Source organism: Microtus pennsylvanicus, chromosome 7 (assembly GCF_037038515.1).
Source record: "Microtus pennsylvanicus isolate mMicPen1 chromosome 7, mMicPen1.hap1, whole genome shotgun sequence".
In the NCBI taxonomy this organism is placed as follows: domain Eukaryota; kingdom Metazoa; phylum Chordata; class Mammalia; order Rodentia; family Cricetidae; genus Microtus; species Microtus pennsylvanicus.
Window position 1 is genome coordinate 35,854,351 of NC_134585.1, and position 17,632 is coordinate 35,871,982.

General features: G+C 43.0%; 1 protein-coding gene across 20 annotated transcripts in view; it reads right to left on the reverse strand.

Annotated features, from left to right (window-relative positions):
• The window catches only part of Dst (dystonin), a 397,254-nt gene that overhangs the window by 153,185 nt on the left and 226,437 nt on the right, over positions 1-17,632 (reverse strand). For all 20 annotated transcript variants that reach the window (XM_075980528.1, XM_075980523.1, XM_075980520.1 and 17 more), the window contains 3 exons: positions 3,972-4,084; positions 3,766-3,872; positions 1,719-1,838 (listed from right to left, as the gene is read on the reverse strand). In XM_075980528.1, the coding sequence (XP_075836643.1) occupies positions 1,719-1,838; positions 3,766-3,872; positions 3,972-4,084 (340 nt within the window). The remainder of the gene's footprint in view (positions 1-1,718; positions 1,839-3,765; positions 3,873-3,971; positions 4,085-17,632) is intronic.

Genomic DNA, 17,632 nt, shown 5'->3' on the forward strand with positions numbered 1-17,632 from the left:
TTTTTAGTTTCTAGAAAACAGTTTGATGAAATTTGCATAAAGGAAGGAAAAGACTTTTTCCCTTCCATTCCATGGCTCTATTCTGAAACCCGTGCAAGCTAAGGAGGGCTAATTTGTGGCCTCTTCATACCGCTGATTTTAACAGGGAATTTTTTTCCTAACAAAGAAGAGTGGATGTTATTAGTTGACATTACTATTATAGACACTCCAATCGTGTAATTATCTCATTTGTGAACCTCTTAAAATGTTATTAGATTCATCTTAGAAGACTTTTCTAAAAACTGCATAAATAAAACACTTTCACATTTAATAGATGCACGGTAGTCAGGTTAGCTTAATTTATGCTACATTAAAATACACAACACATTTCTGTAAAATTCTGTAGAGGTTTGTGAACTTGGAGAACTATTTGCTAATTCCTAAGGATATGTTTTCTCTCCTACATTACCCATCAGCAAGCAACCTGTGTGAACACTCAGACTCCTACAACTCTTAAAGACCTGCAGAAGCCAGAGACCGGCACAAATTTACCCAATGGTCAAAACAAAAACATAACAAACAACCCCACCACACTCCCAGAATTCATTTAGAAACATGTGTATTTGTACATTAAATCCAAAAACTATATAAAACCAAAACCAAAATCTTGTAGGTTGCTATCAGTCATTGGTCACCAAATGTCACCATGTGCAAAACACTGTGGCACCATATGAAGTAGAAAGGGGCCAGGTTTTTGTGCCCTCGAATAGTTCATATCCACATAGGGAGGCTTCTCATAATGATAAGACCCCATAAAAAGGTCTTTAAAAAATTTAAACAATACTAAGTTACTCTGTGCCAAGGACAAACACCCTGTGGTAATGAGAAGAGTCACACCACAGATGTTCTCAACAGATGTGTGGGAATAACAAAGAACTTTCATGAGGCCTATCTTGTGTTACTGCAGCTATTGTAATTCAAGTCTGAGAGTTAAAACAAAGCTTATTAAGTCAAAGAATTAAGGCTACTCTGTAGTCAATATTCATATTAGTGGTTTGTTAACAATAAACTGCTTTTGATATTTCAAATATAAATGTACAAAATGAGATAGCTTATTCTTTGAAAAGCTGTGTATTCAAAATTACTTTATATTGCTGGGATAGCTCCACCTCAATGACCTTGCCTAAGATGACAGTATCAGCAGAGGTCTGCTAACCCTTGGCCACTAACGCGAGGCTGTGAGCATCGACTCTAAACTCACCTGCAACACGGCAGGATCTGCATTCTGAAATATAGCAGGATCTGCACTCTGAAATATAGCAGGATCTGCACTCTGAAATTCCTAACATGCAGGATGTGCCTTGTACTCTACAGAAGAGGCCCTCGGGGCAGCTTCTAACCTGATTCAAGCAGAGGCATGCTCCTGATCACTGCTCTGTGTGGGAGCTCCCAGGGATCTTTCTGTCCCAGCATCTGTTGGCGTCCTTGCACTTCCCACTCATCATGTAAGATCTGGCAGTTTTAGCTTCAGAAGCTCTCAAATTATAAATTTAATTCGCAACAACTTAAAGCTTGGGGGACGGAACTTCTTAAAGATGCTGCTGCTATAACTTTGCCTACTAAAATCAATGGCTTGCCAAAGGCAATTTCTCTTGAATGCTAAGATTATGGGATTAACCCAGCATTATTTTACAGCTTTTGATCGAATCAATCCTAGTGATCTTCTACAATATACCAACCTTTAGTTCAACAGGATTGTTAGGAAATGTTCTCTCAGACATTGTGACCACGTGGTGTCTAATCCACTGGATGAGGTAGTTCACCATATTCTGGTATTCGATCCACTTGACTTCAACATCCTAGGCAACAAAACAGCAGGGACAGTTGCAGTCTATGGGTAACTGTACTCATCTGCCAGACATATTCCAGTGAGTGCAGATGTCTTGAAGCTTGACAGAGAGAGTCATCAGGTAAACGCTTTCTTAGTTTCCACTCAGCTACAATTCTTTCCATACAAACAAAATGCTATCAACACTTGGCCACTAACCCTGGCCCAATGAGTGTCCAAAAATAGTGGCTGTTTGGGGCACTACATCGAGGAGGCTTCTGAGGCTTCAAAAAATGATCTGGAAGGGTTTCCAGGGCTCAACATAAGGGGAGCAACAGCTTGTATACACCAGGGTTAGCCATCTCCTCCGACCACTGAGCACCTAAGTTCCCTAATATCTGACATCCAATGAAGTTACAGGAGATGTAGGGACCAGAGAGGGACAGGTTGGATATGATGGGATTTTCAAGTACCCATTAAAAAACTCTTGTAAAAGGAAGGAATCGGAAGGCTGAAAACTGCTGTGTAGGAATGCTTATTAGGTGGCAGGATTATGCTCACTGTTACAATAAAACCAAAACTTTTAAGACATAACATCTGCAGTCAGGAGTTACTGTCTAACTAGGGAGAAGAGGGAATCATTGTAAGAATAGTTAAGCGGCATGCGGGGCAGTGTCTAATGTTCGAATGACTGAAACAGCATCTACTAATAACTGGAGGGAAGGATACGCATGTGCCTTGCAACGGTCACCAGAGACTTCTGAGCAGTGAACCACGAGTGATAATGTGCTTGGAGCAGGGATGGATAAAAGATCCAAGTCCCAAAGGAGGCAGGGCACTGACACAGAAATGCTCTACCTATAGGTAACTGGTTAAGACTGCAAAACTGCAGATGGAATTGCTAATATGATAATTAAAATGCAGTTCTGACTACTGGGCATGTGAATGAATTCAACCAGTCATCCTGCAAACTGGTACTAAAGACACGACAGTGGACGAAAATTAATTTCCCTGTGCAGAGTTAATGCACAGATAGAAAAGCATACATTATCAAGCCCAGTGCTACACGAAGAAAGAAGAGGTAGCAATAAGGTAAAGGAAGGAGGCACAGGAACCATTCTGCAGCAACAGCTTGGAGCATGAAACAGGAACAAGCTGCCAGGAGAGCCAAATGGTTAGGATCTTTTTGTGAAAAGCGAGGGGTAAAGAACAAAACATATCTAGAACTAAGACTATGGAGCCGTGATACAAGCAATCGGAAAAGGGAGCGCAAGAAGGCTTCCAGGCAATGCATATTTATCTCTATATCTGTGAGAACGAAGGGAGCAGTTTGCGGTAAAGGGGCATCACCCTGAAATGAACACAGCATCCTGCTCACTTGGAGACATAGTGTTTGTTCAGCATGGCCATGTCAAAACACATAGCTGGGTTAGATTTCACAAGCCTTTGAGAAACGGTGACTCTAGTGAGGTCATAGTAGCCAAACTGTGTCAGAAACCTAGTTCTGCTCACCTGGTCAAACACCTTCACCTAGGCAAGTCAGAAAACAACTATCTAGTCAACTTATTTCACAGGGTCTCCTGGATCAACTTTAAGCTGCCTTCTACAGAGAGATGGCCTATCTACACAGACAGGAGACCAGCAGTTGTAAAAGGACAGCAGGTTAAAACAGAAATATTTACATCCCAGTAACTCACTACTTTCTTGCACAGATGTGCTGTGACTCTCAAGCACTTTCCTTTATCTGTGACACAGAACAACTTTTTCAGTTACCCTTTAATTTCAATGGCAGAACGACGCTGTGAGATGTATGTGTGGCCAGAAAAATAGCGCGGGAGCCCAAATATTTACACAGCATTTAAAATCCATTTTTAAAGTCCTGCACTGATTAGCAAGCAATTCAATTACTGAACTGAATTATGAACCAACAGCTTAAGTGCAGGAAAACCAATACTCACGTTTGCACCAATGCCTTCACCACCTTCGGGGACTTTGGGAAATGCATCATAGAGGGAGGACACATAGGTTATTACTGACTTTTCATCAGGTGAAGAGACATCAACATCTAAAGCAGCAACAGAAATGAATTATTTCACGATGCTGACAGATGACTTCTGGAGAGAAGCACATGCCAGTGGAGGTAGGACCCAAGAAAACACCTCACCTTCGGGGTCCAGAAGTCTTATAACACCAATTTTTTCAGCTACATAAAAAGCGTGCTCTAAATTTGCAAGGTTGCTTTGAACAGCAACAGTATTCATGTCTATCAGGTCCGGCCTAGAAAAAAGCACACAGTGTTAAGTTTCTTACAGGTCACTTCCACCTGACAGGTACAAGTATCAGCCTCTTAGATAACAGCACCCGCAAACACCAGTACTGCACCCATATTAAATCCGAGGCCGCCTTTAAACACTTGGCACTGCTTACTTGTCTCAGAGGCTTGTATGGGCCAAAGGAACACAAGAGAAATATAAAAATCTGAGCATATGTAACTCCCAGATCTACAAATGCCCAGTGACCGGAGCTCGTGACTACATCTGTCCTCCTCAACTGACTGAAGCACCTCTCTTTCACCAGCCAACATCTTCTCAGATTCTCCCCAGATGCCAGTTTTGTGCTTGGTTTAGAGCCATGACCGTGCCCCCCTCTGCTCAGAGTGTCCGATTTGCTGTTGCTGTTTCCAATCCTTTCTCCATTCTAGCCGAGCTGGCCCCGTCTTCTCTGTAGGACACTCGCTAACCACCACCTCAACCTGTCATGATATGTCCCTGAGCTTCTTGTACTCGTAGGATGGACTCAGAAGCAACAAGGGTTTCTCATACTTCTGTGCCTAGTAATCTATGGTTCTCTGTGTGTGTGGGGTGTGTGTGTGTGTGTGTGTGTGTGTGTGTGTGTGTGTGTGTGTGTGTGTGTGTAAGAGTCTCTCTCAAAGGTTAATTCCAAGATAGCAAGGGCCAAGTCCTAATAAATTTCTAAACTTTATCCTCCTACTAAAGTATACATTCATTAAGAAATATCTACAGGTATGTTAGTGAGCAGATTGGTTAGTAATTTGACTCACATTTCATTCACCTGTGCATTTACAACCTCCCTCATAGTCTCTCTTTCTCCCAGACATATAGACACACACACACACACACACACACACACACACACACACACACACACACCACACATGCAGATAAACATACATGCACACACACAAATACACAAAGACAAACATGCACAGACAGAAAGGCAGGCAGACGCACACACACACCACGTACGCACACAGCACTCGCACCCTCGGATCTCCTTAGATCTTCCCTGTCACTTTTTAGAGGAAGCCTACTATAATTCCACAGGCTCTCAGGTTTGCTCACAATAATCTCCAGGGAAACACACCAACAGTGGGTCCTCTGTGTGCTCCAGGTGATGTTGGGGGGTAGTAAGTTACTTGGAACACTGCTTAGCAGTCATTTGCACAGGAAACTTAAATACATCAGCAATCTTGAGAAGAAAGGCAAGCCCAAATGTGTGCTTCTTTTCTGTTTGCTTTTTTAACCTAAAGAAAATGCAGCATTCCACACCCGAAGAAAAAAATCTACGTGCACTTTTATTAGGATTTAGGAGGGGGTTTTCATAAACTTGAAACGTAGCTCCACTCCCTATTTGTTCACATCCCGAAACCTCATCAGAAACTCCTCAGTGATGTCCACTGACGAGTGTGGGCACACTTTACCACTGACAGCAGGACACGTAGGGGGCAGCCCTCTACAAATAATACTTAAAAAAATCCAACACAGACCTATGGCATCTACTCATGTCAAGAGTACTGAAGAGGTATGTACAAAAGTCTAGACCAGGATCTAACGTTCTTCCAATAAAAACATTGTTTTGCTTCTACAAAATTCAAATTTCCTGGAGAAATAAAAACCAGACTTTGAGTCTGCCAATCTCTGAACAAGAAACAGCATGCCATTATGAGAACCCTGCCATTAGCAAAGAGCGTAAACACTGAGTAATTCCAAGGAGAATGAATAAAGTCATTGAAGAATGAAGTTTTTTGACCAAGAGAATAAAACACAAAACTTCCTTTAGAATGATGTCATTCCAGCACAGAAACAGCTGCATAGTTTGAACAAGCCCCCTCTTCTTTCTTGAACTGAACACTTTACCAGAGCAGTGGCTACAGTGATCAGCCTTTACTAAAAGTGTATAGGAGATAAAGCCACTGGGAAAAACAAAGACCTTAGGAGTCTTCAAAATTGTACTGCTACCCTGCTTGGCTGGCCCTGCTAGCCTTTCAGTGGCCTTCCTCCAATGCACCCAGAGCTGTCCTATCTACCTCCTCCTCTCCTGGCAATCTCATCGGTAACACAGTCTTTAAAGTTTCATCTGTTTGGGGATAGAGAGATGCCTCAGCAGGAAAACATACTTGCTTTGCCCGCCTGAGTGCTGTGTTCAATTCCCCAACACCCAAATAAAAAGCTGGGCGTGGCTTTGTGTGTCTATAACCTCAGCATTGAATGGCAGAGACGGATCCCATATAATCTCAGATTGGGTGGCAGAGAGATGGATCCCATATAATCTCAGCATTGGGTGGCAAAGAGATAAATCCCAAGAGAGTGGCTGGCCAACAGTGAGCTTCAATTCAGGAGAGACCCTGTCTCAAGGCAGTAAAGCAGACTCCAATAGAAGACACTCTAGACCCTACTCTGGTTTCTACATGAGGCTCAAGGCCACACACCTGTACACCACACACATCACACATACCCATGCATGCATGCCATACACACAAAGAAATTTGGGGACTTTCCACTCACTGAAGACATCTATTCCCACTTTTGTGGAATGTTAGCAGGAATTTCATTTTCAACCTGGTTTAAGTTCAAAAGGGCACCAGACCACACTGCAGGCACACAAAGGCTTTGTTCCTACATTCCACTCTAAGGCACTGAGCAGTCCCATTTTATGGGCAATTTTCCTAGTAATATAAAGCAATCCTGGCAAAAACACATGATAGATGTTTTTATAGGAAAGTGTTTTTATGGACAAGCTCTCAATTATTTTTATCTTATGACCCAATCACCAGGGATTATACTTTTTTTAAACACCATACCTCATCTTTTCTTTTAGAAATGATTACAATTGAGGTGAAGACATGAGAAAATGACATAAATTTTAAATTGAAAATATAAGGTCAAAATGACATGAACTCCTGCTGAAGTGAGATCAGAAAATGCAAAATTGCCAGATGTGGTGGTGCACAGTTAAATCCCAGCACTCAGGAGGCATAGATGGGCAGATCTCTTATATGAGGCCAGTCTGGTCTATGTAGAGAGTTCTAGGCCAGCCAGGGCTACAGTGAGATCCTGTCTTAAAAACAAGAGCAAACTAATTCTACATATGCTTGATAACCCGAATTTACTATAAAAATATACAGTAAAAATGGATTTAAAAGAGAGCATTGGTTAGTTAGGTTTTTTTTTCTTGACATGTTAGAATCATCAGGAAACAGACAATGTTAGTTGAGAACTGCCTCCATCAGGTTGGCTCGTAAGTGAGACTGGGGGAGCATTTTCTGATCAATGGTTAATCTGAGAGGACCACGTCTCCCATGGGTGGTGCCATCCTGTCAGGTGCTCCTAGGTGGTATAAGAAGTTGGCTGAACAGGCCATAGAGAGCAAACCAGTAAGCACCGTTCTTCCATGGCCTCTTCTTGAGTTCTTTCCCTGATTTCTCTCAACGCTGTACTGTAAACTATAAGATAAAAATAAATCCTTCCCTCCCCCAGTTGCCTTTGGCCACGGTGTTAATCACAGTAACAGAAACAAAAGGAGGAGAAATGGCTATTGCTATAAGCTTAAGTGTCTGAATAAAATTAATATTTAAAAGTTTATATAGTACCAATTTTTAAAAAGCACCCACTTTAGACAAAATGTTTACAATCACCCATATATAGACATATATATGTATATATATATACATACACATATTCACATGCTAGACTTATGTACACATAGGAATGTATATGGATCTATACATAATTTCAAAATATCTCCACAGTAACAGCCAAAGCTATCTGAACACTAAAATTCCACAGGAATTTTACCTGGGGTAGATGATAACCCCAATTTGACTTCCCAGATTCTAGACACTTTATTAGTACATTAACACATAAGAAAACTAGGTAGGATGCTGGGTAGAAATATCCAGTAGGGATACCCAGGTCTTCCTACCTGAACAGCAATTTCTTCTGAAGCTCAGGAAGCTCTAAAGCAGGCAAATAACACAAAAGTTTCAGGAAGCCCTGAAACTGAGCAAATCTTCTCTCCTCCCTCCCCAAGGTTTCATAAACAGTAAAGAGTAACTAAAGGGACAAAGCAGTTGAGTGCCTGGAAGGATTGCAGATCAGTCAACCTGCCTAAAGGCACTATCCTACATGCTGACCTGCTGAGCGGTCTGAATGCCCTGCAGTGAGCTGCAAACTTTCAGAAGCTGTGGGCCACACTGAGCTGGGCCTTCTGTGATGCTGCTGTCTTTGAGTCATTCCTGACACTGTAGGTAACCCCTCGCCCATATTCCTGTTGATATAGCCCTGGTGTGTGTGTGTGTGTGTGTGTGTGTGTGTGTGTGTGTGTGTGTGTGTGTGTAGTGTGTGTGTGTGATCTCTCTCCAGGTTAGCATTGTGCATCTCTCTGTGTGAAGTGTGAAGTGTGTGTGATCTCTCTTCAGGTTAGCATTGTGCATCTCTCTGTGTGAAGTGTGTATGTGTGTGAGTGTGATCTCTCTCCATGTCAGCATTGTGCATCTCTGTGTGAAGTGTGAAGTGTGTATGTGTGTGAGTGTGATCTCTCTCCAGGTTAGCATTGTGCATCTCTCTGTGTGAAGTGTGAAGTGTGTATGTGTGTGTGATCTTTCTCCAGGTTAGCATTATGCATCTCTAATAAGTTGAATTTTCCTTTGAAGCTACAATATTCTTAAAACTTGAATCTTATTTTATTTCTTTAAAATAAAATCTCTTTATTCCCTTTAACTCAGAAATGAAAACAGCAGACAGCTATTATAAGGAAGCCCCTCAAACAGTTTTTTATTAGCACAGAACCCCACAGTATAAATGCAAACACAAAGCACATACAAATACTAACATTGCCTTTTGCTTTCTCCCCTTGGTACAACACCAGAGACTGTGTTGAACTCATTTCTAGTGTTTATTTTTATTGTTTAAGTCAGAAGCGAAGATATAGACTATTGGGGAGAGGTGTAGATCGGTCGAACTCTGAAGTACATAGTAAAATTACTGGGTCTGTAGTACAAGACAGATTTTTTGTTAAATTAGAATGAAAAACAATAGTTAAAACAGAGTGGTTTGAAATGACACAATCATCTGAAAAGACAGTAGGGAATAATTTCCAATATCAACTCAAAGTGGCTACTAGCTGCTGGGGGAAGATCCTTTACTGGGTCGCATGCAGTCATGATGATGATGATGGTTACTTTTAACTGTCAATTTGACACAACCTAGAAAGGCCTGGGTAGAGTCTCAATGCGGGACTGTCCAGATCAGGGTGGCCTGTGCCAAGGAGATGGGTGAGATGGGAGGATGTTGCCTTTAAAAAGCTTAAATGATGGGGAAGAAACCAGTTTAAGAATGGCGTTAACTCCAAAACCACAGAGAAACCCTGTCTCGAAAAACCAAAAAAAAGAATGGTGTCAACACTAAAGCTAACACAATTGCTTCATTGGTAAGTCAGGGAGACTGCAGGCTGTGGGGACATTTTGCTGGATGAGAAAGCTGCTGCAAGAGCTCAGAGGCTCTGGTGAAACCTGTGCTGCACATGGACAACAGGAAGGATATCCTGGGCAAACCCTATTGGAGGCTCCACCTGGTGGGATATTAATTTCTTTAAAGGAATCCTAAAGGCGTTCCCTGCTCCTCGGAGGAGACAGTACACAAACTGGTATGGCTGTGAGCTAAGAAGGCTATAACTCAGGTTGGCATCAGTATTGGATGATATCAGAAGCAAAGCCTGCTTGGAACTGATTTTAAAGGCACAAAGGACATAAGACTGAGGATGGCTGTGGAGAGCAGCGGGGCTGGAAAGGTTGGGAGCCCCTGAGAAGAGGCCCCGAGAGTCGGACATGAAGCTGGGAAGGCGAAACTTCTGCTGGAATGGAGACTCTGGACATTGCAGATGCCAGGGCTGTGGGTTTGGCCAAGGAGAACCTCGGGTGTTTGGGAATGGAGCCTGCCTGAGCCTAAACGGGCAGCTGTATATGCTGCAGGTGGGCAGGGGCAGAGGACATAGTTACCCTCTGAAGCCCAGCCGATTACCTTAAAAGCCCCAGAAGGCAACAGTGGAGCTGCGCAGGTTTGCCATTTGCACTGCCGGATTTTCCTTTTGTTTTTGATCTGATTACTCCTATGTCCCTCTTCTTCACTTTTGGAGTAAGAGTATTTATATTTTGGAAATAATTACCTTGTTTTTGATAACAGGAGCTCACAGTTATGAGACAGGACTTTTAAAGTGTTGAGGTTTTTAAAGACTTCAGGGACTTTTAAAGGTAGACTATATTTTATAAAAACAAACAAAGAAACAAACATGAGGTTTTTGAGACTGAAGGTGAAAGGTTAGAGCTTAAAGTGGTATTTTCTGTGCCAGGTTGATAAGGGGTGGAGTCACAATGGTTGCTTTTATTTGTCACCTTGACATAACTGCTCATCTGGGAAGAGAGTGTCTGTGCAGGGCTGTCTAGATTGGGTTGGCCTGAGGGCATGGGGGCGGGAGGAAGCAGACTGTCTTTGTTGCTTCCCTGCCGTGGAAAGACCCAGCTTAAAGGAACATGGTACCATTCGCTGGGTTTGAGTCCTGGACTGTGAAGGAGAGAAGAGACCAAGCTGAGCACCAAGCACGTCTGCACGTATTCTCTCTGCTCCCGAGCACAGATGTGATGTGGCTGGCTACCTGCGGGCCTGCCACTGTGACTTCCCTGAAATGCTGGACTATATATAACCTAGACGTGCAGGCTAAACTCAACCCTTTCTCCACCGGCGCTTTGGTCATTGCATGGTGTTTTAGCATCACTGCGATAGAAACAGGGGGTCACACAAGATGAAGTGGTCTATACGTGGAAGGTGGTGACGGTTGCACAACAATGTACTTAATGCCACCTATGCCTCACTGAAAAATAGCTAAGAGGGGACATCTTATGAATCTCTTATTCATTAGGCTTTTACTTATTGAAAGACAAATTTAATATAATTGAGAGAGACGGCCATGTTAAGGAAAAACAATAACTACAACAAAAAACACAGAGCTTCGATGCAGGTGTCCTGTGATCTCAACCTGATTTGTTCTGTTTCCTTAAGATACACATGATACACAACTCTACTTACTACAGGGAAAACCAGGAGTTACACAAGCTGGAACAAAACCATCTAGAATTCCAGTTACACCCATGGAGCACTGGGAAATGTGGTGGCTGTGGCAGGTAGGGGATTCCCATCTGCCGCTGGGCCAAGGCTCAAAGACCCATGTGGGTTTCCCAAGGTCTCAAGAGGATTTGGGAGAAAGCAGGTGTAAACCAAGCAGGAAGAATAATGTACACAGGCTAAGGTGCACCTATTGTCACAGCACAGTGCCATGAAAATGCACCGGGAGAAGCGGTAACTGGATGCTTTGGGCATGCAGATACACAGCTCTTCCCAACACAGCAGCGAGTCCACTCCTTCAGTTACAGGGGATTTAACCTAACCGACCACATTCCAGGTAACGCGATGCTGAGAACAGGCAGGGGTGTGTGGAGAGTAAGCACATCAGGATGTCCTCACCCGGCAGTGAGAACACGGAGAGACTCATCTGTAACTCCGGCCGGAGGAAACCTGAGTGCAGGCAGCGCAGGAAGGGTAGGAGCAGCAGCAGCGGAGCATGGAGAGAAGGCAAGGCTGGCACGAGGAAGGGGCCAAAAGTGGATTCACAGGAACCTCTTATAGATTAGAAACTTTTCCCCTAGGAACTACAGAAAGCCATTAAACTGCATTAAGTAGGATTATAGTAAGAGAATAAACGATCAGGTCTGAGATCAGACGAGGAAATTTAAAATGGTTCAGATATCATCATAGAATTCGGGTTGGAATTCAGGTTGGAGACCATGGTGGCTTGCAGAGGAATAGCAGAGATGGGGAGAGGAAGAGGGGACCAAAAGATCATACCCACAGCACCCTGTTCTGTAATGCTGATTGCATTAACTAAAGCTGTAATATGGCTGAGAGAAAAGAGGGAAGGGAGGGGGCTGGACCCACAACAGTGAAAACACACCAATACAGCAGCTAAGAGAGAAGAAATGAATGCTCAAGAGGCCAGACATTGACAAGCAAGACCAGACCTGTTAACCACGTGGAAGTCACCCAAGGCAGTACAAGTGTTGAAGTAGATTATGGAATCAGATTCAGAGTAAGCACAGTGAAGAAATAAGTATCAAGAGAAAAAATGAAGACAGACAACTCTTCCAAAAAGACTAGTTGAGAATGAAAAAAGCACCCCTATAACACACACACGCGCACACACACCACACGCTGTTGTGTGAACATGCTGACACACACAAATAATGGGGTTGTAGAAGAACACGTCTATAGATTGTTTTATTGGCAGAAACTACCAACATCCTTAAAATCCATTGAGAAAGATCAACTGAGGGAAAAGTCAAACAACCCCGGAGAAAGGAGGTGAGAGGAAAGGCAGAGAGGAGTCACAGCACAGCAGCAGGGGCACCAGACAGGTGGAACACTATGGCTGTGCTTCACAGGAGCACAAGAGATGAAGATGGGTGCAAGGAGGTGGGGGTATATCCGGAAGAGAGAATAAAATCTTTATACCTGCTGGTGTCCACTTTCCCTGAGAGCAGACACCAGCTCATCTGTTAAGGGTAACGAGGTGAGGAACAGAGGAAGAAGTAATACAATGGGCAGAGAGACTAATAGTCATCCCAGCCTGCTCTCCCCTGACGTGTAACATTCCAGTGTGCATCACAGCTTAGGGACAAGCACAGACAAGGCAGATGGCTGGGCTCACGCAGGAGCAGGCTTTGCGAAGAAAAATGACACACACTCAGCAGTTTGCAAAGAAGAGATTCACTCTACGAAGTTTTAATACAAAGACAAAGAAAACCCCCGCTGCAATTACCCAGAGTCCAGTCTTAACACAGCTCTGCTGGAGAACATATTCCCCACACAAAGACACGTCCCGCAGCACATGTTACATAACATCATCTTTTCAACAGATCACACAGTAAGCACATGCATTCCCTATGCCTCACTCCTCCCAAGACAGCACAGCAGTTACCATAACAAATTCCTGAAGATGACTGTTCGGATCAAATCATGTTCAGACTTCACACACTCTAATTGTTCTTATTGGAGCAATGAGCACCTCACCTCCTTCCCTCCCCACCCATCCCCCCAAGGTCTGTAAGCTGTCTCCTCCCCTGTCCCCCAGCAAATAAACATGGCTTGCAGAAGAACCACACGGAGTTATGTAACAAGGGTGTAGGCATCCCTTTATGCACATATTTGGGCACGCATAATATTGAGAGAATCAAGGCCAAGAACTCCTAGGTAACAACAGAATATGAAGATAGTTTTCTCTTGTTCTCAAAACTAGGTGTTTATTTCAAATATTCTATCTTTCCCCCCTACAAAGTACCCCTCTATTAACAAGGCAGAGAGCAAAGATTAGAAGCACTACAATTTAGTGCAAGCTTTGTTGGCACGTCAAGATTAAAATCTAGCAATTGTGATAATTAAAAGGCAATTAAACAATTACAATCAGTAACTCATTTCCATACTGTCTCCTAAACCTGAATAGGTCCAGAGAAAATTGCTGGCTTTAACCAAGAGGGGCCTCCTTCTAGTACCTGCAGGTTGTGTGAACTGCTCAGATCTCACATGTAAAAAACCCAAGACCTCCCTCAAACAGGGAGGTGAGAATCAACTTACTTTCACTGTATTAACACTAACAACTTCAACTACTTCATATCACACAGTAAGATGAGACTATGAACCTATAAGCAAAGAAGTTGAGAAGCAAACAAACGGGCCCAGGGAAGGATACCCATGCCTGCCCCACTCCTCTGGGGAAAAAGGATACTGAAGGGAAGCAGGATGAAGAAAGGAGCTCAGAGACAGCAAGGCTTGGGTCAGCATCCAGCGGGCTCTCCAGTAAGTGCTCTATTGTCACAGGCTCAAGGACAGCTCACAGGGAGAAGGGGGACTAGTGCTTGCCACAGGCTGCCTGAATCTCAGGCGCTGCAGCCTGCATGCTTGTACTGTATCACGGCAGCCTCTGTTGTTGGCATCCTAGAGTGTGTGTGTGTGTGTCTGTGTGTCTGTGTGCGCGCCCGCGCGCACGTGCAAATGAACACATGTGTGAAAACTGAGAGGATAATGGGCGTCTTCCTCTATCCCATTCTACCTTATTTTCTAAGACAGGGACTCTCGTTAAGCTGGAAGCTCACCATTTCTGCTAGGCTGGCCCAGGATTCTCCCAGGATCCACCTGTCTCCATCACCTAATGCTGGGGTCATTGGCACATGTTGCCATGCCTCACTTTCGTGTGGGTACTGGCAATTTGAACTCAGGTCACCTTGCTTTCACAGCAAGCACCTTTACCCACCAAGCCACCTGCCCAGGCGTAGCATTCCAACTTTTCAAGTGGTTACGTCACTCTGAAATGTCCTGCCCAATTCACTTTCCTTCTCTCAGCTCACAATAGACCTGTGTTTTGAAGAACACCGTGAACATCAAACACAGAAAAACATGCCTATGACGTCAGCTTTGGTGTGTCTTTAAGAAATCAACATAAATAATTTGGTGAGTAAAGAGGTAAAGTGGAGAACAGGAGACAAGGTTCTCAGACCTAGCAGAATACAACTAAAAATCGAGACACACTTCTTTATCAAAAGCCTCATGGCAGGGAAACAATACAGACGCAGGACCTTATTCTACACAGATCCACACAAAGTTAAATTCAACATTTTGATGGCAAAATCCAAAAAGTGTCCATTAATTATGCATTTTAAATAAACTATGTTCTATTCACAGAACAGAAAACTATGTGGCACCTCAAGGGAAATCACAGACAGAAGAAAAGTGGGGGCTATGTCAGTAGTGTATACTGTAAACTTCAAGGCTTATGGGGCCCCTACGGGGCAGCTGCGCAGGTCACCCTCCTACGGCCATGAATCACCTCAGCGCTCTGTCTCAAGAATGGAAGCAGCAGAACAAGGTGACCGCTGACATCACATCCTTAAGGCTAACCCAGGGCTCGTCTCTGGGCATCTCTGTGGATTAGTCTGGGCAAGAGGGCAAGAAACACAGAAACAAAATAAAACTGGCTGGAATTTCCTCTGATACTTATTTGCCAAACTATACCCCCCAAATTACATGTAAAAATAGATGCAATAAAAACAGCAACCAGATTTATGCCACTAAAGCCATGTTCCTTATTTGGACACAAACGAATTCTTTTGCATGCAGTGCACACTGGCTCTTTAAGGGCTTGAAATGTGTTAATAGTTAGCAGTGACCAGTTTTTTTTTTCCCTCTGAGTGCAATCACTCTGAGTTCATTTTGTAAATGAATGATTTGGTTGGCTTTACAAAATGAAATACTTTTTGCTGTTGCTGTTTGGTTTTGGTACTAGTAACAACCAGCGTTTCTGGCCACAGGGAGCAGAGCCTGTGACACCTAGGTGTGTGTACACACCCTCCTGTGCCAGGACTCAGCCTGAGGACAGAGGAACTGCCAGTCAACACTAAACCACCTTCCCCTGAGAACATTTCAGCCCCTGGAGGGCCTCCTCCCAGCACTGAACCAGTCCAATCCAGTTTAGTTTCTAAGGAGTGACAGAATCCAAGACTGAGATTGACTCACCAGCCTGCAGGTCATATGATTAAACAAATGACTCTGACCACAGGCTGGGGGGGGAAGAGGGAGGACTTACACAATTAAAAGACTGTTAAACTTGTTAAACTTTTAATACGATGAAGCATAGCAGTCCCAATAAATTTTAATTGAAAATGAAAATTATGAGCAAAATAATTAATACTAAATTATGTTCTTCTTAATTTGAAAGTAGTTTAAAAAACAGGCTCTTGTAAACTATTGCCTAAATTTCCCAGTTTTAATTGGCTAATATGTTTAAAACATGCCCATGGAAAGAATGCAGAGACTCTGCAGGAGATTGAAATAAATGAATGGATAAATTAAAACAAAAACAGGACAAGCAGAAACTAGTAAGTGGAAACGAACCCCCGCACCTAGCTTTCTGGCCCTGAGATCCTGAGTTTTTCCACCTTGCTCTGCCGGGCCAAGCTGCATTTCTCCAAGCTCTCTGGGCTCCTGAGGGAATGCGTGGACGGGCTGCCGTGTGGATCCTGGCTTTCAGGAAGTCCAGAGAGACTGACTGAAGTTAGCTCAAGGGCAGAACTTCAAGCACACAGTCAGAGCTCTACCTCCTTAGGATAGAGACCAGAGCACACCTAGGGCAGGAGCAAGGCTGGAGCTCTCTCTCCACCTCAGAGGAATGTCGGCAGGGTACTCTGCACCTCCACCCTAACTCTCGGCTAGAGAACACACGGGACGCGCTGGCTAGTGGCTCATCACTAATTCTTCACATCCCTTACTCTTTTCATCCAAACTCACCAAACCCAGTCTTCACTGTTATTCTTCCGAGCGACAAAGTTCTGAGCTTATTAACGGGGAGGCGTGTTTCAAATCTCCCAAGATTTTACTATAGATCAAAGTGTTCAAGTTATTTGAACTGAACACACAACACAGGCAGGCATATGCCATTTTTATTATTTCAACTCTTTCCGCTGAAAACCAAATGTAACAAACGAAGTTCCTTGAAGGAACCGGGACAGCAACAAAATCTCCTGACAACATTTAGCTGTGGGAAATTAATTTACCAGTGATCTATTAAAAAAAAACCCAAGTTTTCTTTTTAATCTCCCTGTTCTTTATAATCTCCCTACTTTCTCATTGTTGTTACCTGGACCATAATCTAGGATCTTTATCTCTTCCAGATAACACGACATATTAACATAATAGAATTGGTGATTTTGCTCTTACATAAGCCAAGTATTTTAATATGTTTTAATTTTTAACTGTTCTTAACATATTACATGTTTTTACTGTTAGCTAATCCTAAATTAAGCAACTAAGATTGTCCCTCAATAATTTACAGGAAGAAACAAAAGCCCGGGTTGGCAGTTCCAGACATGCAGGCATTTCCATGGGTCTCTGCTAGCTCCCATTAGTCTTTGAGGACACACGTCTACATTGCTCAGGTCAACACTTCCATCTTTTAAAACTGTTAGCATGTAGAAATTATGTCAGTAATGGCAAAATCCAGAACAGTCACATTCATTATTTCTTAAAAGCATACTAAAAAGCATTTCAACATTTTTTATTATTGATAAAAACAAAGGCACAGCTATTTCATGAGATGTTTTCTTTGGCCCTGACTGTCCTAGAACTCACTCTGTAGACCAGGCTAGCCTTAAACTCAGAAATACACCAGCCTCTGCCTCCCAAGTTCTGGGATTAAAGGTGTATGCCACCACAGCCCAGCTTGATAATTTTTTTTCAAACTAAAATATTTATTTTTATTATAATACAGATTTCTGCCGGAGCAGAAACATCTACCTACATGGTCTGCATGTGTTTCGTGAGTGCCTATCTTCTAAAACTATGTTCTTTTTACCTTTGTGGACAGTTTTAATATACAAAATCAACGTTACCTTTAAAATTCCTCTACATTTAATTTCGTATAATAGTTCTT